Source organism: Plasmodium malariae (assembly GCF_900090045.1).
Source record: "Plasmodium malariae genome assembly, chromosome: 7".
Classification (NCBI taxonomy): Eukaryota; Apicomplexa; class Aconoidasida; order Haemosporida; family Plasmodiidae; genus Plasmodium; species Plasmodium malariae.
Window position 1 is genome coordinate 1,760,627 of NC_041781.1, and position 22,064 is coordinate 1,782,690.

General features: G+C 29.3%; 6 protein-coding genes across 6 annotated transcripts; 3 read left to right on the plus strand and 3 right to left on the minus strand.

Moving 5' to 3' along the window:
* Positions 1-2,011: 2,011 nt before the first annotated feature.
* On the plus strand, positions 2,012-3,257 carry PmUG01_07046400 (conserved Plasmodium protein, unknown function; the record flags this gene model as incomplete). The annotated part of the gene is made up of 3 exons (XM_029004221.1): positions 2,012-2,098; positions 2,296-2,504; positions 2,984-3,257. The coding sequence occupies 3 exons, from the start codon at positions 2,012-2,014 to the stop codon at positions 3,255-3,257; spliced, it is 570 nt and encodes a 189-aa protein (XP_028860932.1).
* Positions 3,258-6,046: 2,789 nt separating this feature from the next.
* Positions 6,047-8,248, plus strand: PmUG01_07046500 (UBX domain, putative; the record flags this gene model as incomplete). Its single annotated transcript, XM_029004223.1, has 3 exons — positions 6,047-6,142; positions 6,517-6,567; positions 6,929-8,248. 3 exons carry the CDS (start codon positions 6,047-6,049, stop codon positions 8,246-8,248), a joined length of 1,467 nt encoding a protein of 488 aa, XP_028860933.1.
* Positions 8,249-13,271: 5,023 nt separating this feature from the next.
* PKAc (cAMP-dependent protein kinase catalytic subunit, putative) lies at positions 13,272-15,312 on the plus strand (the record flags this gene model as incomplete). Its single annotated transcript, XM_029004224.1, has 5 exons — positions 13,272-13,395; positions 13,630-13,787; positions 14,258-14,442; positions 14,595-14,754; positions 14,914-15,312. 5 exons carry the CDS (start codon positions 13,272-13,274, stop codon positions 15,310-15,312), a joined length of 1,026 nt encoding a protein of 341 aa, XP_028860934.1.
* A 1,621-nt stretch (positions 15,313-16,933) lies between these two features.
* PmUG01_07046700 (conserved Plasmodium protein, unknown function) lies at positions 16,934-18,998 on the minus strand (the record flags this gene model as incomplete). Its single annotated transcript, XM_029004225.1, has 2 exons — positions 16,934-17,409; positions 17,777-18,998. The coding sequence occupies 2 exons, from the start codon at positions 18,996-18,998 to the stop codon at positions 16,934-16,936; spliced, it is 1,698 nt and encodes a 565-aa protein (XP_028860935.1).
* Positions 18,999-20,675: 1,677 nt separating this feature from the next.
* On the minus strand, positions 20,676-21,254 carry PmUG01_07046800 (U2 small nuclear ribonucleoprotein B'', putative; the record flags this gene model as incomplete). The annotated part of the gene is made up of 1 exon (XM_029004226.1): positions 20,676-21,254. One exon carries the CDS (start codon positions 21,252-21,254, stop codon positions 20,676-20,678), a length of 579 nt encoding a protein of 192 aa, XP_028860936.1.
* Positions 21,255-21,405: 151 nt separating this feature from the next.
* PmUG01_07046900 (conserved protein, unknown function) lies at positions 21,406-21,624 on the minus strand (the record flags this gene model as incomplete). The annotated part of the gene is made up of 1 exon (XM_029004227.1): positions 21,406-21,624. One exon carries the CDS (start codon positions 21,622-21,624, stop codon positions 21,406-21,408), a length of 219 nt encoding a protein of 72 aa, XP_028860937.1.
* Between the last annotated feature and the right edge of the window lie 440 nt (positions 21,625-22,064).

Genomic DNA, 22,064 nt, shown 5'->3' on the forward strand with positions numbered 1-22,064 from the left:
GCATTTATGTTCTTTAGATTTTCAAAGATAAAAAAATGGAAGGAGTGCAGCATTAAGTGCTCTTTTGCATGGGTTTGTTGTTTAGGTCCTTTCCATTTTAACAAATTTTTTTTTTTTTTTTTTTTTTTTTTTTTTCTTTTTTTTTTTTTTTAAAAAAAAAAAAAAAAAATCAGCATTCTACTGCTGGAAAATAGTTTGATTATTACACGCATTTAAGCATATATGTACATAAAATGCATATCTATGAAGGTATAAACTCTTGTACGAATGTATGAAGTACGGAAAGGATACTTGGCAAAAGATATTATGAGTGTTTCCATACATACAACATAACAAAGTTTGTTCTTCTAAATGTTCTGTTTGTACTTATATAGTTGTTGTTCTCTTTTTTTTTTTTTTTTTTTTCCCCCCAACACTTCCACATTGAGGTTTTGGATGATATGTCCACATACGCACAATAAATAAATATGGATATGTGTAAAAAGTGCAACTACATGTACATATGTGCATTTTCCTATGAGGTTCATTCCTTCATTTTACGGGGTACACAGTGAAATGGCAAAAATATGGTTTTCCCTTATATATTATATATATATATATATATATATATATATGCATATGCATAAAAGTACTTCCATATGTACGTACGTTCATATAAACGCGTATTAATGACCCTAGGTGGCAAATATAGGAATATGTTCAGCTAGTGCTCGCTCCAATGTATGATTGTACATATGTTTTTACAAACCATCTTTCTACAATTTGCATATTTTTTTTTTTGTGCTTTTAATTTGCAGACCTATAAGGTAAACTTTGTTTCAACAACCGCACCTCCTTCAGTTGCTGCTCTTTTCGCTTTGTTTTTATCTTGCTTTTTATTTTCGCATTCTTTACTTTTCCTTTTATTTATGCATTTTTTACCTTGCCTTTTATTTCTTCATTTTTTACTTTGCATTTTCTGAACAGGATCATTCTTTCTTTTGGCTTTTCTATTTTGCCTCTTCGTTTTGCTCATTTTATTTGGACTTTTTCTATTTTGATTTTTTTTATTTTTCCTTTATTTACTTCAATTTGTTCTGTGTTTCCATTTTTTATTTTTATTTTTTATTTGTAATATATATTTTTATTTTATATTTGTAATATATATTTTTATTTTATATTTGTAATATATATTTTTATTTTATATTTGTAATATATATTTTTATTTTATATTTGTAATATATATTTTATTTTATATTTGTAATATATATTTTATTTTATATTTGTAATATATATTTTTATTTTATATTTGTAATATATATTTTTATTTTATATTTGTAATATATATTTTTATTTTTTACTTTTGTTATTTATTTTTATTTTCTATTTTTATTATTTATTTTTATTTTCTATTTTTTTTCTCTCAGAATTAACCTACCTCTTTAAACTCAGTTTAGAACAAATAAATTTTTTTTTTTTGTGTGTATAGGATTATCACTGCCCGTTGTTCAATTTTAGTTGTATGTTTTTAAAAAAAAATTAAAAAAAAAAAAAAAAAAGCAAGAACGAAAGAAGTAAAAAGCCAAAATAAATGAGATAAAAACGCAAAAACAATAGAGAACAAAACGCAAAAACAATAGAGAACAAAACGCAAAAACAATAGAGAACAAAACGCAAAAACAATAGAGAACAAAAAACAGAAAAAAAAGAAAAAAGAAAAAAGGTAGACTATTATTGATTATTAACAAAATAAATTGAAGCATGGCTTTTGCGCGACTGCTGTAAGTTAAAAGAAAAAAAAAAAAAAAATAAATAAATATATACATAAATAAGTAATATAACAGAATAATAAAATTAAAGTACAATAAAATATAACAGAATAAGAACAATAAAGTGTAACAAAGTAAGCTCAAATAAGCCCCCAAAAGGCGAGCCCACTTTTATGAGCAAATTCTGCACAATCAGCCATCATAATGAGCATCTCATACCGTAGTTCACTGGAAGAGAAACAAGGAGATGATTCTAAAACACCATGAACAACATATGTACAACGGTAGTGGCTGTTAACATTTTAGAGTTCTTTCCCTGGTTAGATGACTTGTTTAAGTTAATGTACTTGGTAAGAGGGTCCTCTGTGAAATGGAGAGGGGGCAGGGGATAATGTGTACTTGTCTTGTACGTACGTACTCGTTTGGCATCTACGCATTAGTTTGAACTTTGTTCTGCATTTACATATATGTTTGCACTGAGTTTCGTATGTACTTGGGTGCACTATTTTTGCATAATTTTTTTCTTTTTTTTCGATCCTTTTTTTAGAACAAAGAATGGAGGTACACCGTCCTTGATGTTATCCGAAATACAAATTTCTTAAATGGGAAAACTATCATGCGATTAAAAAATAAAAAGTATATTTTGCTAATTTTAAAATATATGAAGTGCAACAATAAAAGAGGAAAAGCAATATGCGAGCATTTCGACCGTATAGACCTGGGGAGTTACAAGTTGTGCTACTTCCCTAATGTTTTGTAAGGATATGAAAAAAGGAAAAAAAGTATAAACAAATATGCGCGTAAAATTGAATGAATGTATGTATATATATATGTGTGTGAGCTCGTCTGTGTATACGGTGGTGTATTATTGTGTGTAATGAAAAGAAAGTCCGTCAGTTCGTGTAGTGAAAAGGAAGTACACCAGTTCGTGTAGTGAAAAGGAAGTACACAAGTTCGTGTAGTGAAAAGGAAGTACACAAGTTCGTGTAGTGAAAAGGAAGTACACAAGTTCGTGTAGTCAAACTGTTTTTTCCAACCCATCCTTTACCCATTCTATCTATACATGGTCTTTTTTCTTTTTCTTTTTCTTTTTTTTTTTTTTTTTTTTTCACTATGAATGATATAAATATAATACGTGTTATTATGGACGTTTTAAAACGTTTTCCCTTTTTTTCTATCCTTTTTTCTCTCTTCCTTTCGCTGCTTTTTTCCTTCCTTTCTATCTCCCTTTATAGAGAGCTAATCATCGCGTCCTGTAACTTGAACCCTTTGTTCTTTAACTGCATCCAACACATATTTCCAAGATTGATATACTTTAAGTTGATTATTAGAACCCCTGTATGTATACCTCTTTTAAAAAACTTTTGCTTCAATTCGAAGAGTCTTAGGTATATGATTATCTGTTTTGTGAACAGTACCCTTGACAAGGAGTACAAAGAGAAATTGAGGAACAGCTTAACAACCTTTTTTCGACTTTGGAATATTAATGTTCAACTAATAACAGAGTAGAAGATGCATGCAAAAATGGATTCAAAAATGGACGCAAAAATGGAGGAAGAAATGGAAACGATCATTGAAGAGGAGGGGGAAAAAAGAAGCAACGTAACGGGGAAATGAAGACTACACAAAACAGCATAGCGATGTATACTTAAGTTCCCCTCAAGTAGTGATCCACATATTTATATGCTAACGAACGTTACAAAATTTTTTTTTTTCTGTTTTTACCAGTGTTTATGTGCTAGCTTCTTTGTAGTAGCTTTGATTTGACTTTTCCGTTTTTTAGTTTCATTTTTTTGGCTTTTCCTTTAATTAGCTTTCTTTTTTCTAGCACTACTTATCTCACACTATTTATCTTGCTTAAATTATCTCTCTTCTCACTGTTTTAACTTTTTATGAGAAGATGACCAAGCAAGAAGAACCCTTCTTTATGTCTCAATATCAGTAACATCTTAGAAAATTGCGGACACTAGCAATATTTGCATGTTTTAAAAATAAATAAATAAACAAGATGTAATTAAGTAAACTCAAGTGTACTGCAATGAAATGAATTGAAACACATTACAGTAAAATCATTAAGGTGAAATATTTTTAAATTACCTCCAATTTGTGAAAAAAAATAAAATAGCGCAATATAAAATAGCGTAATATAAAATAGCGCAATATAAAATAGCGCAATATAAAATAGCGCAATATAAAATAGCGTAAAATAAGAACGTAAAATAAAATAAAATAAAATAGCGTAATATAAGAACGTAAAATAAAATAAAAGGGGGGCGCAGGGGGAATGAAAAGACGGACTTTGTGTCCACGTTCCCTTTAGAGTTTCGAGGTCTTCACCTTCTTGTCGACTTATTAACACATTATACCTCACGTAAAAACGTACGTTATATTTGCAGCAACTATATTGTAATACCTTGTATACCGTTCATTTATAAGTATGTATACAACCTTCCATGAAAAATGGGATTGTGCAAAACCATCCGCAAATGAAATAAGCCAAGTGGTCTTTATCACATTTAGGTAATAACACACATATAGGCAGTACACATATATTGGTAGTACACACATATAGATATTACATTCATGTTAGTAAAAAAAAAAAAAAAAAAAAGGGGAACTTCGGCAGTTGCCTTGAAGACGCATTTTATGCCCCGTTGTGTTATTCTTATTCGGGTGCTTTTTAAAAAATGGGCATGCTACATAATGTTGTACACTGCTAAGAAGAATTTATGGTTCACTGTTACGTAAAACTTTGTATATGCAATTGGCACAGACGTGCCCATGTACATATATATATATATATATATGTATATAAATATAAATATATAAATATATATATAAATATAAATATATATATAAATATAAATATATAAATATATATATAAATATATATATAAATATATAAATATATATATATATATATATATGCCTGTAAAAAAAAAAAACGTAGTATTATATTTTGCTAGTACCTTTTTTTTTTTTTTTTTTTGCTCATTGTTGGTGTGTTATTCTATACTGTTTAAAGTAAAATGTTTGCATTCTCTTTTTTGCAAGTGTACGATAATTTTTTCTAATTTTGTGTCATTTATTTTATGTCAATTTATGTTCACTACATTTTTACTTCATCTTTAATCCATTTTAATTTTTTTTTTTCTCATTCTATTTACATTTTTTTAATTTTTTATTTTTTTTTCCTCTTTGCATTTCATTTTCTGTTCCATATTCTGTTCCATTTTCTGCTCCATTTTCTGTTCTATTTTCTGCTCCATTTTCTATTCCATTTTCTGCTCCATTTTCTGCTCCATTTTTAGCTCCAACTTGAGTTCAACTCCTAATTCTCCTTTTTTCCTTTTTGATAGCAATTTAAAATAAAGCTAAATCATCGTTGAATCTAGTGCGCATAATTATACTTACGTACATGAATTAGTAAACGTTAAGAGTATATGTTTATGATGTAGTATATATCATACTCTGTGCACTTGCATCGTTACTCTGTACGTATATACATATATGTATATATAAGTATATATACGTATATGTACATATAATTTTCTATTTTGCCAGTTCAGGACTATTTAATAATAAGCGTTTTTCACGTTCAATGTTTTGCTTTCGCTCGCTTTCATTTCCTTTGTTTGCAGTTGATCATTTTTTACTCTATTTTTTCTGCTATTTTTTATTTTTCTATGTTTCTGTTTTTCTTTGTTTCTGTTTTTCTTTGATTCTGTTTTTCTTTGTTTATGTTTTTCTTTGTTTATGTTTTTCTTCATTTTTCTTTTTTCTTTTTTTTTTTTTCCTCTTTTTTCCATTTTTTTCTTCTTTTTTTTTTTTTTTTCGAATAAGAGGGGTTTTTCCTGACGTGTTCATAAAAAAAAAAAAAAAAAAAAAAAAAAGAATTTCACATTAGTGTCCATAACATACAAAACTATATAAGCAGAAAAAACTATAGCATCTTTCTTTTGCTTTTTTTTCCCATTTATTTGTTACCCTTTCTGTTTTTTCGTATATTTTTTTTACCTTTTCTTTTATTTTGCTTTTTCCTTGTTTGCCATTATCCTTCCACCACTCGTCTGACGCATCCTACATATCTGAGACATTGGAGAGATATTTGAAAAATTATATCAGTGGAAAGAGCTATAGCTGTAGTGGATACACAGAATTGCCTTGCTTAACCGCGCGCACATACGTACAACATATACACACATACATTCTTGCATATGAGTACACTGCTTCCCCCCCCCTTCCCCTCATTCCACATTTTCGAAAATCAAATTATAGTTATACAAAAATAAAGTAGTATGGATGAAAGCGTGCGGTTATTTATGGAAGTGACTAAGGTGACAAATGAAAAGGAGGCAAAGGAAATAATAAAAACATGTCAAGGGAATTTAGAAGTAAGATTAAGACTTATTATTAAGTTGAAAAGGAAAGAGTATTAATGGGACTTCCTTTTTTTATTTTTATTTTCCATATCTTCAGTGTGTGTACCTTGTACATAATAATGTAATTGTCCGGTGGGCGGTTTCCCTTTTTCCAAATGTACATGCGGGAGTATCGTGGGCTCATATATAAGCATATGTGTACATGAATACGTTTGTGTATAGTGTTCACATGTGTATATGTCTTCGTGTGCATATGCATATTGTATATGTATATCTCTGTGTGCAGTATTCGCGTACATATATTTTTCTGTGTAGCATTCGAATGTGTATATTTATGTTTGTAGCATTTGCTTATATATACCTTTGTGTGTGTCTTGTTCATATAGGAAGCAATAAGTACGTACCTTAGCAAAGTGGATTTCCAGAATTTAGATGAGGTAGAAATGGAAAAGGAAAAAATAGTAAAAAATACTAAACGAGCGAAATGAACGAATAAACGAAACGAATTTGAGTCAGCGATACAAGCTGCAGCTAACCGAGCTGGTTATGAACCGAGTCTCAATAAGGAAAGCACGCAATGTACTCTTGCTGCTCGGCACGTCTCGCTTATTGCTCGTTTATTGTTTGATTATTGCGTGCTTACTACCTTCTTACTGCTCGTTTATTGTTTGATTATTTGCCTTCTTACTACCTTCGTATTGCTCTCTTATTGCGTTCTTACTATTTTCTTACTGCTCGTTTATTGGTTGCTTACTGCTCATTTATTGCCCCCGTTTTTACCGCTTCCCCGGAGCGCAGGTATCCACTCCAATGGGTTTTCCAGAAGATAGCCAAGGCAGTGTAAGACAGAGGAGAGCACAGGAAGAAGGATGCAAAGATAATATTTGTGAAAGGAGTGGTGAGAAGATAGAAAGGACAAATTTCTTGTATATCCTTAATCATATAGGGAGAATAATATGTCCTTTTTTTAAAAATATTTGTAATATCATTACTACTTGTTTTAAATTGTTGAGTACATATATTTTAAGTTCAGATAAAGAAAATACTTTCACGATGTATTATGAAAATATGTATGGTGAAAAACATGTAAATTTTTTCAAAGGGACTTTAAGTGAAGCAATAAATAAATCAAAAAAAGAGGAAAAATTATTATTGGTTTATTTACATATAGAAAATAATGAAAGCTCTTATTTTTGTAATTCAGTTTTTAATAATGAGGATATAAAATTATTTTTTGATGAAAATTGCATTTTATATGCACAGGATATATCAACAGGTGATATAAAAGAGTTAAGTGATATTATGAATGTTTTTATCCTTCCACAAATTAGTATTATATTAACATGTTATGTAAAAGAATATAAAGAATTGTCCATCATTTATGGTACACCAGATATTAGTCATATTATTAATTGTGTTACTCATTGTATTGAACAAATGCAAATGAAAAAAGAAAATATAAATAATTTGAAAAATAAAAATTATAATGATAGACTTATTAGAGAAGAACAAGATAGGGAGTATCAAGAAGCATTGAGAAAAGATAAATTAAAAGAAGAGGAGAAGAAAAAAAAAGAAAACGAAAAATTCAACAAATTGGAGTTGAAAAAAGATATAAAGAAAAAGAGACAAGAAAAAATTAACAAATTTCCCTTACCCATTAAGGAAAACGAACAAGTTACAAAAATATGTATACGCTTGCCGAACGGCATTAAAATTCAAAATAATTTTAGTGTCAATCACACCCTAGAGGATGTGTACGACTGGGCAGAGTGTTATGAGTTCTTGGCGGATAGAAATAGTAGTACCAGCAATACCAACAGGAATAGCAGTAGTAACAACAACAATAACAGCAATAGCAGTTGTAACAACAACAATAACAGCAATAGCAGTTGTAACAACAACAATAATAGCAATAGCAGTTGTAACAACAACAATAATAGCAGCTGCAATACCATTGGCGGTAATAACAATGTTAGTATTCCCTACAAATTCGAGCTCATCTGTGGTCATACCAAATCAGTGCTACAGAAAACCAAAAATAAAATAAAAGAGTATGATTTGTACCCTAACGCAGTTCTTAACATGAAGTCAAAAGACTCATCAGATGAGGAGTGACACATGGTGGGACCATAATCGGTATGGGGTTATTTTGGCGTAAAGCGGAGGAGGTGGGAGAAAAGAAAAAAAAAAAAAAAAAAGATACCAAAAAAGGAAAGAAAAAATGTACAAAATTAAGAAAAAAAAAAAAAAAAAATAGAGAAAGCAAAAGAAAGCATACAAAGTAAAAAAAATTAAGAAGGCAAAAAAAAAAAAAAAACAAAAGAAAAGGAAAAAATGGAGTAATATTTTTTTTTTTTTTTTTTTTTTTTTTTTTTTTTTAATTTGTGGATTCATAGGGAGAGTACATAGAACCCTTTTTTACGTACACCATCTTTTTTGTTGTCTCTCGATGGTACATGCATGTATACCACAGTTACCCACGTTAGTACAAGAAAGTGCACTATGGGCATACAGTACACATATATATTTGCATTATATGAGTACGTCTTGCTACATCCGCATGTGCATCGTTTCCATCCCCCAAAGGAAATGCACTTTTTCAACTTATGTTTGTTACATAACCTTTTTTTATAAACCTCAATATTTTCTCTTCATTCCTCTTTTTAAAGAAAAAGAAGTCATGTATACGTGTTAGCGGAGTGAGTTTGGCAGTACAATAAGGGGTGCTGTAAAGATTGCGCTTCCAAATATCGGTATGTATTTATTCGAACGTTCATTCGAGAATTCATTTGAGCACCTACTTATGCGTGTTTATTATGCCATTTTGTAGGCTCCTCTATTTACTTGTTTACCTGCGTGCGAGGCACTTGCACATTATTGAGTATATACAATGTAAGCCGTGTGAGAGAAACGAGAAAAAAAAAAAAAAAAAAAAAAAAAAAATAGAGCGAAAAGTATAATACCCTATTAAGTAGAGTAGTAATATTCGCTGAGTGTGCTATGAATGTATTGCATATGGACATTGTCGTCCGCATATACAGTCATACCGGTGAACATGCAAGGAAGTGGACATAAATTGTAGATATACGCATAATATTGTACATAATGCCAAAAAACTTTATTTTTTTTAAGTTGATGCTGTACACTTTGTGCATGTGACGATGGGAAAGGGGCATATAATATAATACAATACACAGTATTGTGTTGTATTATTTAGGAAGATAAGTAAAGCGTTCAAAGAAAATTGTAATGATAATAGTGGACGTAATAAAAATGAATGTGAAAATGAGCATTGCTATGTTTATTCGTGTGATAATATACTAGGAAGTCAAAATATGTAGCACTATAGAACGCAGGGGGGGAGAAGAAACAATATATAAATATGTGTATATATATATATATATATATATATATATATATATATATATATATATATATATATATATATACATATATAAATGTATATAAATATATATATGTATTTTATTTTATTTTTTTCTTTTCTTTTTTCCTTTTTCGTTGTAATATAGTGATGAAAGAATACTAAAAGTGTACGTTTATTTTTTAATTTTTATTATTCTTTTGTCCATCCACTGTAATTCATTCCATCGTGCCATCTCCTGGTCTCGTCCCCCCGCATCTACTGTTACGACTTCTGTTACTGTTATTGTTACCTTTGACTTCATTTTTATTCCTATTTTTTTTTCGTTCTTTCGTTCTTTTGTTTATTCGTTAACCCGCTTATTCGTTTATTCGTTAACCCGCTTATTCGTTTATTCGTTAACCCGCTTATTCGTTTATTCGTTAACCCGCTTATTCGTTTATTCGTTAACCCGCTTATTCGTTTATTCGTTTACCTGCTTATTCGTTTACCCGCTTATTCGTTTACCCGATTATTTGTTTACTCGCTTATTTGTTTATTCGCTTATTCGCATATTTTACATTTTTTATTCTCCATGTGCACTTCCCTGCACACACACACTTTTAATGCGTCCCTTTGCCTACCTAAGTACAACATTGTAATATTTTTTTTTTTTTTTTTTTTTTTATTTCCCCATATATATATATACCTAATGTAGTATGTACGTTATTGTCTATACCTCAAGTCTCTGACCTTTTAAGGCTCAAGTTACACGCTTTTTATTTAACAAACAAAAATAAAAACAATAAAAAATAAAAATTATGATAAAGTAAAAATAAAAATCGTAAGACAGTGTATTTTTTCCCTTTTAAGAAACAAGCAGATATTCTTTTTTTTTCATTTTTACCCAGAGGAGAAATATAATTTTGATAATCCTCATAAAATATAATAAAATAGTTAAATATACAAAAGGCTTAGTTATTTACTTTTTTTTTTTTTTTTTTTTTTTTTTTTTGTTTTTATTTCTTCTTGTGGTGCTTACACATATGCACATACATGCGGCTACATATACATACATTCATAAACGTACAGACGATCATATACATATATTCAAAGACGTAATACATACATACATATACATGTATTCATATGAGGCCGTACATACATATGTGCATACAAATGCATAGAGAGATCTATTATATTCTTGCATTAAATCAGCGCAAGCTCCAAATATAATAGGAAGTCCGCACTTATGTAAAAAAAAAAAAAAGAAAATAAAAAGAGATAAAAAAAGATAAAAAAAAAAGGAAAAAAAAAAGCAATAGGCAATTAGCATTAGTTAATTATAGCACGGTAAATGGGCCTAAGGAATAATAATGTGGACGAGGAAATTAACTTAAAGATTGTGAGGAGTAGTGCATATATATATATATATAATAATAAATATATAAACAAATAAACAGATAAACAAATAAACAGATAAACAAATAAACAGATAAACAAATAAACAGATAAACAAATAAACAGATAAACAAATAAACAGATAAACAAATAAACAGATAAACAAATAAACAGATAAACAAATAAACAAATTAACAAATAAACAAATACACAAATAAGAAGAGAATAAAAAAAAAAGGAAAACTTTACACGAACACTTGCACATAAAAGGGGTATCTCATTTAGATACCCCCACTCAGGATACGAAATAGTTTCATGTAAAAATTGTTAGAAAATAAAGAAGTAAATCCATATAACATCTTAATACAATTTCGAAAAAGGATAAAAGACAAATATAGGCATTTTTTTTTTTTTTCTTTTTCTTTATCTTACCATGTAAATACCTACCTAGATAAACAAAAAAAAAATTAGTTAACAAAATTGCAAAATTTATAGATGTATGTTAGAACTATTTGAGGACTTCGAGGGTACGTCATGTGAACCACTTACAAAAATATAGTAGCATCCTAAACAACATCAACAAAAGAAAGGAGAATAAAGGGAAAGAAAGATTTTTTTTTTTTTTTTATTAAAACGCATAAGTATGCATATCTCCCTCGTAAAGTTAAATACATGTTAGATGGTCACTTACACTTATATATATATATATATATATTTTTTTTTTTTTAATATATGTAATCTTTTATTTTCTTATGTTATAAATTTTTTGATATATCATCAGGTTTTGTAAAAATGCTAAAAGAAAAAAAATTTCTTCGCTATTCTGTTTTTAATACTCTCCTTGATTAACTACTACAACTTGTAAACTTTTACAGAAGGTATTTACTTAAATAGGTATGCAAGGGTGTGTACATATGCATATGTTTATATACTTATGCGTCTCACACATATATATATGATTGTATATATTTATGTATGTGTTCCATATATGTACGTATAATTTGCGTGTATATAGTTATACGTTTTATACACGTATATATATATGCATGTATATATGTCTATATATACCACTCGTACATTTTAGCTAACACAAAAAAAAAAAAAAAAAAAAAAAAAAGAAGCGTCCACACGTTCGCCCAATTTCACCCGTTGAACAAAAGATTATTAAAAAACATCCACGTGGAAAAAGTAATATAATAAAACCAAGTTATGTAAAGTTTTTCATAATTAATAAAAAAGAGAATATGAAATGTTTTAATATTTAAAAAAAAAAAAAAAAAAATGGAAAATAAATGTAGTTGCAGATATAAGCAGTTCGCCTATTTCTAATTTTTTTTTATTTATTCGAGTGATTATATGATCGTATATTCATATATTTGTTTTACGCATTTTTTAGCTGTTTATTAGAATTTTTCGCTCATGTTTTGCTCATTTTTTGCTCATTTTTCGCTCATTTTTTGCTCATTTTTCGCCCATTTTTCGCCCATTTTTCGCCCATTTTTCGCCCATTTTTCGCCCATTTTTATGTTCGCTTGTTCAATTTATTTGCAATTAAATTCTTTGTATTTGCTAACGCAGGTTGAACTTCCAGAGAGTGCTATGTGTATGCACAGTTGAACTTTTGTACAACGATTTTACATATATAAGCATATGTACATATGAATATACATGTACACATGAATATACGCGTACATACAAACATACATGTAAATGTGAATGGCTAAAATGAGAGCAAATAAACGTTACATTGTAGTAAAAAAAATAGACAATATTTTTTTTGTACTGCTCTGAATGCACTTAATCATTTTATTTACAATATATTGTTTAATATTGCGTAAATGGTGCAGTTGAAGTGTGAGAGTGACCATACAGTTTTCTTTTCTTTTCTTTTTATTTTTTATTTTTCCTCTTTTCTCTTTATAATTTAAAAAATGAGAAAAATGTAAATACACGTTAATGCATAAATACACATTTGCGTCAATGAATCATTACATCACTGCGTTAGAGTAAAATTGTGAAAGAGCTAGGTGTACGTGAATACATGTATAAATATGTACATGTATAAATACGTACATGTATAAATATGTACATGTATAAATACGTACATGTATAAATATGTACATGTATAAATATGTGCATGTATAAATACGTACATGTATAAATATGTACATATATAAGTATGTACATATATAAGTATGTATCTGTGTGAATGCTCAAATATGCAAAAGCGTACTTATGTACACGCGCGTCCACCTTATCTTTTTCCTTACACCTCTTCGACTTGTTCTGATTTCCAAATTTTTTTTTTTTTTTTTTTTTTTTTTTTTGTTTATAACCCTATTTACATATTGAGAATATAAATATACATTAGTAACAATGATACAATTTTTAAAAAATTTGCAGTTAAATAAAAAAAAAGATAGCGGTGACCGAGCAATAGCTAAAAGGAAAAATAAAATGAAATATGAAGACTTCAACTTTATTCGAACGCTTGGAACAGGTAAGCAATATCCATTAGGTACATGCATATGCGTGTATGTGAACATGGATACATGTACGTGCGTTTGTATGTGGATGTATGCATGTGTGTATGGGTATGCTTCTATGTATCTATGCATGTAAGTGGATGTACGCACGTATGTGGGCTTATATATCCATTTACATGCGCGTTAAATGCCTTTTGTGTATGCGAAAAATCCCCCCTTTCCAACTTTGAATGCCTCAACATGTTAAGGTTCTTTTGGAAGAGTAATACTTGCAACATACAAAAATGAGGATTTCCCCCCTGTTGCCATTAAAAGATTTGAGAAAAGCAAAATTATAAGGCAGAAACAAGTTGATCATGTGTTTTCCGAAAGGAAGATATTAAATTATATAAATCATCCCTTCTGTGTAAGGAGCGAATGAGCGAATGAGCGTATGAACGAATGAGCGTATGAACGAATGAACGAATGAACGAATGAACGAATGAACGAATGAACGAATGAACGAATGAGCGTATGAACGAATGAACGAATGAGCGTATGAACGAATGAACGAATGAGCGTATGAACGAATGAACGAATGAGCGTATGAACGAATGAACGAATGAGCGTATGAACGAATGAGAGACGAAGTAGACCAAGTAGATGAACAAAGGTGTAGAGGATATTGTAATGGTGTGGTGAATGGAGCAGGAAAAGAAACATATGTATCTGTTTCCAAGTGGTCGTGTCTTCAACTTGGTCTTTTTATTCCTATTTTAGCTATTTCCTCTCGTACAAAGTTTTACACTTATCTTATTAGGAAAACCACCTTACAACAAATTATAACCACACATTACATATTCATTCTTTTAATTTTTTTTCTGAACATGTTCATAGGTAAATCTATATGGATCTTTTAAGGATGAGTCTTATTTATATCTTGTTCTAGAGTTTGTAATAGGTGGAGAATTTTTCACATTCCTAAGAAGAAATAAAAGATTTCCTAATGATGTTGGATGTTTTTATGCAGCTCAAATTGTTTTAATATTTGAGTATTTGCAAAGTTTAAACATTGTTTATAGGTAAGGCTATGTTTGTGCAATGTGTGCATATATAGACGTATACGCGAGTATATAGAAGTACATGCGATAACATCCATACATAAAAAGTATACTATTGTACATACATAGAAACATGAACACACATATGCACTTATTTACCATTCCCTTTGAAGAGATCTGAAGCCAGAGAATTTACTACTTGATAAGGACGGCTTTATAAAAATGACTGATTTTGGATTTGCTAAGGTCGTTGACACAAGAACATATACTTTGTGTGGTACACCTGAGTATATAGCTCCAGAAATTTTGTTAAACATAGGACACGGGAAAGCAGTACGAGCAAAAACGGTGTTAACATGAACGTTGGCTTTAACATGCACGATTATATTCACTATTACATACATGTTCACTTACACACGATAACACACATGTTCACTTACACACGATAACATACATGATAATGTGCATGTAATTACGCCTTTTTCCCTACAGGCTGACTGGTGGACGTTGGGAATATTTATATACGAGATTTTAGTTGGATGCCCCCCTTTTTACGCAAACGAACCTTTATTAATTTATCAGAAAATTTTAGAGGGCATAATTTATTTCCCCAAATTTTTAGATAATAGCTGCAAACATTTAATGAAGAAATTATTATCACATGATTTAACAAAAAGATATGGAAATTTAAAAAAAGGGGCTCAAAATGTGAAAGAACATCCATGGTTTTGTAATATCGATTGGCCTAATTTATTAAATAAAAAAGTTGAAGTTCCATATAAACCCAAATATAAAAATGTCTTTGATTCATCGAATTTCGAAAGAGTACAAGAAGACCTAACAGTCGCTGATAAAATTACAAATGAAAATGATCCATTCTTTGATTGGTGAATTAAGAGATAACTTATTTATATTCTACTGATATACAGTAGCATATATTTCTTATTTTTGTTTTTGTTTTTGTTTTATTAAACTTTAATTTGAAAATTTTCCTAATATGCTGTATGATTATATTTTTGAGTTGTTTTGACTTAAACGAGTTCTTATCAGCAATTTTCGTGGCTAGCTTTTTTTTTTTTTTTTTTTTTTTTTTTGCACAACTGCATATGCACATTAATGTAGTACCCATGCATACGTACAAGCATTTATGCACATATTTGTGCATATTTATAAATCTGTACATATATACATATATGTTTGTGCATAATTTTTCATCTATCTATCCCTATCTATCCCTGTCTACCCCTATGTCTCTCTCTCTCTCTCTCTATATATATATATATATATATATATGTATATATTCTCCTTTTTGCGTATTTACACATATCCGGTTGTCCTTTTTTTTGTTTAAAATATGTATGCGTAGATATGTACATACAAAACTGTTCATAAAAACCTGCACATGTCAGCATGTACATGTAAAAAATTAGTAAAAAGTCGTGAACCTCGCAAACGTTTACTCACAGAAGCACGAAGGACGCGTACACACAAATGTGCAATTATGATCATGTTTGTATATGTACATACATGCCCAAACATATTTATACATATATATTTATACATATATATTTATACATATATATTTATACATATATATATATATATGTGCACATATACGCTTGTGCCACTTTTTGCCGTTATGTATGTGTTTCATCTTTATAACGCTTTATACATTTTATCATTATTGGATTTTTTTTTTTTTTTTTTTTTTATTTATAAAATAAATTAAAAATAAAATTAAAAAGAAAAATATGTAGAAAAAAAAAAAAAAAAAAAAAAAAAAAAATTGGCTCCCCTCATAAAATGTAAGGGGTATTCTACTACGGTGAAAAGTAAAATGGGTAAAGAAAAATAAGAGGCCATATATTATGGAAAAAAAAAAATATTAACAGAAAAAGTGGGCAGTGAATGTTGTGCAGGTGAGTATGTGTACGCGCAAAGGGGAAAACGTACAAAAATGCAGACATAAACAAGTAAAACATAAACATGTACAAGCCCATTTACGTATATACACATCTTCAACTTTTTGGAGGAGACTTGTCACTCGTAAAAGGAGTTTTACACCGGTTAACGTAAAGCCTGTCAATGCGGAAAAGGCTATATTTATTTCAATTTTTAATTTTCATTTTAATTATTATTTCAGTTTTTATTTTAATTATTATTTCAATTTTTATTTTAATTATTATTTCAATTTTTATTTTAATTTGATCTTTTTGTGCCCTTTAAGAGGAAGTAAACAACGTGAGACGTACATGACTGTTGTTCTGTAGTAACTCCTCGTTTGACATAAGTAATATGAGCAATATGACAAGTGCAAAGGTATTACTAGGTAGACCCTATTATTCTTTGTATTCCTTTCGTAAAAAACGAATAAGCATATATGACAAGCGCACACTCATGGGCACGCATATGAATATATGATGATAAAATGTATAAGCCCATGCGGAAGGTTGGGCGCTATTACTCTTGGATAGACTTGTGAACCCTATTCAGAGTGCCTTCCTGCCCTTTTTTAAGTAATAATTATATTTTTATAGTTCAAAAGATGAATCAAATCTTCAGGTATTTTATCTATATTCGTATACCCTATATTTTTTTTTTTTTTTTTTTTTTTTGATTCTTCTAGTGCATTAGTAGAAATGAAAAATGGAAAATTTCCGTTTCTTTTTGTCGCTTCCATTTTATTTGCCTTTCTAATATTATGTTTATTCATACATGGTTTTTCCATTTTGTTATATTTTAATAAATCAAAAGAGTAATTATATTTGTAATTTTGATCATAAAATTTATTAAAACTATTATTATACGGATCAGGTAATTTATACAATTTTACATCCACTTTAATTATTTTATAAAAATATTTATAAGTAAAATAATGTTTTCCAAAGATGTCAGAGGAGGAAGGACCATAATAAGGAGTTAAGTTTTCTTTGGCTGGGATCTTTGGCAAAAATCTAAATTTTCGGTCCATCGTTTCTAGTAGGTCATCTGCAAAAAGGACGATATGATTGCATGGAGGTTTTTATAGATGACTGAACATAAGTGAGAGGACGCGCTTAGATGTGCACGTGTATACGCATACACACCCATACATACACTTTTCGCTCCCCCTCCCCTCACCTCTATGTCTATATTACATTACGGCCTAACATGTAATTTAGCAAAAGAGGGGCAAAATAAAAAAAATGGGGTGGAACTGATAAACGCTAGAAGAGATGTGCATAGCAGCACATTACAGTATTCATAAAACGGGTAAAATGTGCAATATAGAAAATAAAAATGTAACATACAAATGGACGAATAAGACATACAAGACAAGTGCAAACTTGCAAATGTATATGCCACTAATGCTTACCATTATCACTGAAGTAAAAAACGTCTGGGCATATTTCTTTATATCTGTCTTTGCTGCAGATATCCTCCTTTAAAAGGAAAATTTCTTTCATTCGTTTATACAGTAAAAGTTCAATTACATCTAAAAGATGATCTACGTTTTTTGCTAAGCACTCCATCTTCTCTTCTTGTCTTTTAATAGAAAGGGAGATGTATTTCATATACTCTTCTCGTATCTGTTCTATGCGGTTCTGTTCTACGCGGTTCTGTTCTACGCGGTTCTGTTCTACGCGGTTCTGTTCTACGCGGTTCTGTTCTACGTGGTTCTGTTCTACGCGGTTCTGTTCTACGCGGTTCTGTTCTACGCGGTTCTGTTCTATGCGGTTCTGTTCTATGCGGTTCTGTTCTACATGGTTTTGATCTACTCGCCTTTTTTCTAAGCTGATTTTTTCCAATTGACTTGTCTCTCCGCTAATTTGCCTTTCAACAGTGTTGCCCACTTGGCAGTAAAATGTCGATGATGAGATATGCTCGAGGTTACATGCATTTTTTAAAGAACTATTTAAGAAAAAAATTTCGTCATCGGATTTTATTTTTTCTCGTATTAATCCTACTTTTTGTTTTTTCCCAATTTGATTATATACATTTTTTTTAAAATTTATGTCATAAACTTTTTTGGTTTCGTTTTTATAAAACTTTTTTTTTTTTTTTTTTTTTTTTTTTTTTCGATCTAATTTGAACGTTTTACATTTTATTAATTTTCTATTTTTAAAGCTACTAAAACTTTGACCATATCCAGTAAAACTTTTGTCAAAAGTATTGTTCTTAAGAATGACTAGATTATTAAAGCTTGCAATCATAAAATTAAATGGACAAAAATCTTGTCCTCTTAAGGAGGAAACGCCTTTGTTGATTTCATTTTCCTGTCTGGAAACGTACTCTTCCTTTCTATCGATATGTTCATCCTTATTTGTAGAAATACGTTTACTCAGTTGTTTCCAATTTAATATGCTGTTACATTTTGAATATTTAGATGAGGAGTCTCTTTTCAAAAGGGTATCAAATAGATCGAAGGAATTGCTGTTTGTTAGAATTCTACTGTACATACTATTCATTCTAGAGAGGGAGTTGAAAAATATTTGATTTTCTGTTTTAAAATCTTTATAGTTGTATTTCGACATTTTCTGCTCCAGATTATTATGCACATTTGAATCGCTTATTAGTTTTCTTGTGTCTCCGTGCATGGATTGTGTACTCGGATTATTATATTCCTCATTCCGCATTATTATTTATTTTTTTTTTTTTTTTTTTTTCCCCTTCCCCACTCCTTTTCCCTTCCTAGTTATATCTTATCTAAAATGTTTGTACTATCGAAAGGTACAAAAGTAGATAAAAATTTTGTAGTCAGACAATAAAATAGAAAGTTGTGTATTATTGCCTGTACACGTTGAAAAAATTTTGTTTTTCCGCTTTTAAAAAAAAAAATACAAGATAAAAAAAAATTTTGTTTGGAGTCTTTAAAATAGTATAATATGTATGCGAGGAGATAAAAATAAAAGTTTGAAATGATTATGCTGCACGTTTGCTAACTGTTTACATTTTCCCACTAAAAATGGGAATTAAAATTTAACGGTTTTGCCACCCCTCTTTTTACTCCTTCCCCTAAATATGCATTCGTGTGTACGCATACATATAGTCATGTAATCTTTTAAATTACATGTATGAGTGTAAAGATGTTATCACAAACTATTAGAAATTGTATGTTTTGATAAAAGTAAAATAAATGGGAATCGATAGTTCTATCATTCGTCTTTCCTTCCACGCGTTTGTCACGTACATGTGTATATATGTATACATGTATGTACATGTGTATATATGTATACATGTATGTACTTGTGTGTATATGTATACATGTATGTACATGTTTGTATATGTATACATGTATGTACATGTGTGTATATATAATTTTACTTCTCCTCGTATATTTATAAATGAACTTCAAATTTTAATTCATTTGCTTAAAAGAGTGCGACACAATTTGGTTCACTTTAAAATATGGGGAAAAAAAAAAGGTATCATTTGCTTCCAAGTTCTGTCGAACCTTTTTTGTAATAGACATGCACACCAATTTTGAAAACATATACGTGTACATTAGCATTAGTATATACAAGTACACACATACTTATATACGTAAGAATGCACGCTACTTGGTACAATTTTTGAGTTTTTTAAAATGAAGGTTGTTTTTCACAGTACGGAGTTGAAAATAAAAATCATAATTTGAGCACTTCTTTATTTTTTAAATGACAAAAATTTGTGAACTTGTGTTTATGTCTATTTTTAAAAAGGCAAGAAGTTAATGGGCTATTTAAAAGAAAAAGGAAAAAAAAAAAAAAGATTAACATAAATGTTAACGTAAAAGTTAACGTAAAGGTGTAAGGTAAAAGTATAAGGTAAAAGTGTAAAGTAGAAATCACATGTACAGTTAATAAAAAGAAGATAACCCAATTGTGCAATTGTACAATTGTGCAAACGTGCTTTGTCTGAACATTTATGCGCATGCCTTCTGGGAGGGGGTGATGGTCATAAAAACCTGTCTGTTCAGGTGAAAATTTTAAAAATAGGATAAAAAAAAAAATAAATAAATGAATAAAAAAAATTAAGCATAATAAAGCAAAATGTAGCAAAATTATGCATAATAAAGCAAAATGTAGCAAAATTATGCATAATAAAGCAAAATGTAGCAAAATTATGCATAATAAAGCAAAATGTAGCAAAATTATGCATAATAAAGCAAAATGTAGCAAAATTAAGCATAATAATGCATAATGTAGCAAAATTATGCATAATACAGGAAAATAAACAAAATAAACAAAATAAAGCAACGTTTGGCAAAATAGAACAAAAAAAAGAAAAACAAGTTAAATGGACCAAGTAATTTTCATAGGATGTTGTGGGGTAATTTTGAAACTTTGTAACCCATTCATCGCAATATCTCCATTCTGATATGAATTAAAATCAACAAAAGCTACATTTCTTCCTGGGATGTATCTAGCCTCAACAAATCCTGGATATTGATTAAATAAAATTTCTAGTGCATTTTTATTAATTTCATTTGGTAAATTCTGAACAAACAAGGTAAATAAGTTTATTTTATTTTCATAAGTATTTGCTGATTTGTAATTCTTAATTGGCTTATATGTACCCTCTAATTCTTCAATTTTTTTTGACTTTGTTTTTGCATAATTAATGTTTATATTTTTATTTAAAAAAGACTTTCCTTTTAAATTTTTATAAGCCAAAGTTGACGATGCAATATTGCTAAAAATAACAAATGCTTGTCCTCTTAACCTATTCGATTTTTTTAAAACCACATCCAGCACATTCCCATATGGGCAAAAAAATTCATATAACAAATATTTCAAATCGTTTACATTTATTTTTTCTTCTAAGTTATTTACATATAACGTTTGGTTTGGGGGAATGTCAAAGCTTTCCATTATCTTGGACAGGGTAAGGACAGTCGTCGAGGTGCGCGCTTCACATGTACTCGTGATATAAACGTATAGGTATATGTCTATGTACAGGCGTAAATGTATATATGTATATATTTATGCGCACATGAGCACATATGTGGGGTGTTAGTACACACTATCGCAAGAACAGGTTAACAAATGCCAAGATAACACAAACTATTGATACGTAGATTGATAAGCGATCACCGATAATTGCAAACTTGCCTAAGGTACCTAAAAACCCGTTTTTTTTATTATCGAAAATGCTTGGAAATCTTGGCTTTAAATAAGTACATGTACATATACATAATATTATGACTGTTATCATAGATTCCAAATTAAATAGTGCTGACATTATCTTGGCTCTTTTTATCGTTTATCTTCCCTTTTGCTCCTTATTCACCTTACGCGCCTTATGCTCCTTTCTATTACTTTTTCTTTTTATTCCTTCTTTCTGTTCTTTTTTTTTTTTTATAATTTTATTGTTTTACGTGTTTTCCGTTCCTTTTTAAAATAACATGAACGAGGAGGAAAAGAAAAAAAAAATTTTAATTAAAATTAATACAAAATAAAAATGAACGAAAAATGAACGAAAAATGAACGAAAAATGAACGAAAAATGAACGAAAAATGAACGAAAAATGAACGAAAAATGAACGAAAAATGAACGAAAAATGAACGAAAATGAACGAAAATGAACGAAAATTATACGAAAAATAAAATAAGAATAAAAATAAAAATAAACCCTACTCCTTTGTTACACAGTAAATTTTGGCGATACTTTTTTTTCAAAAAA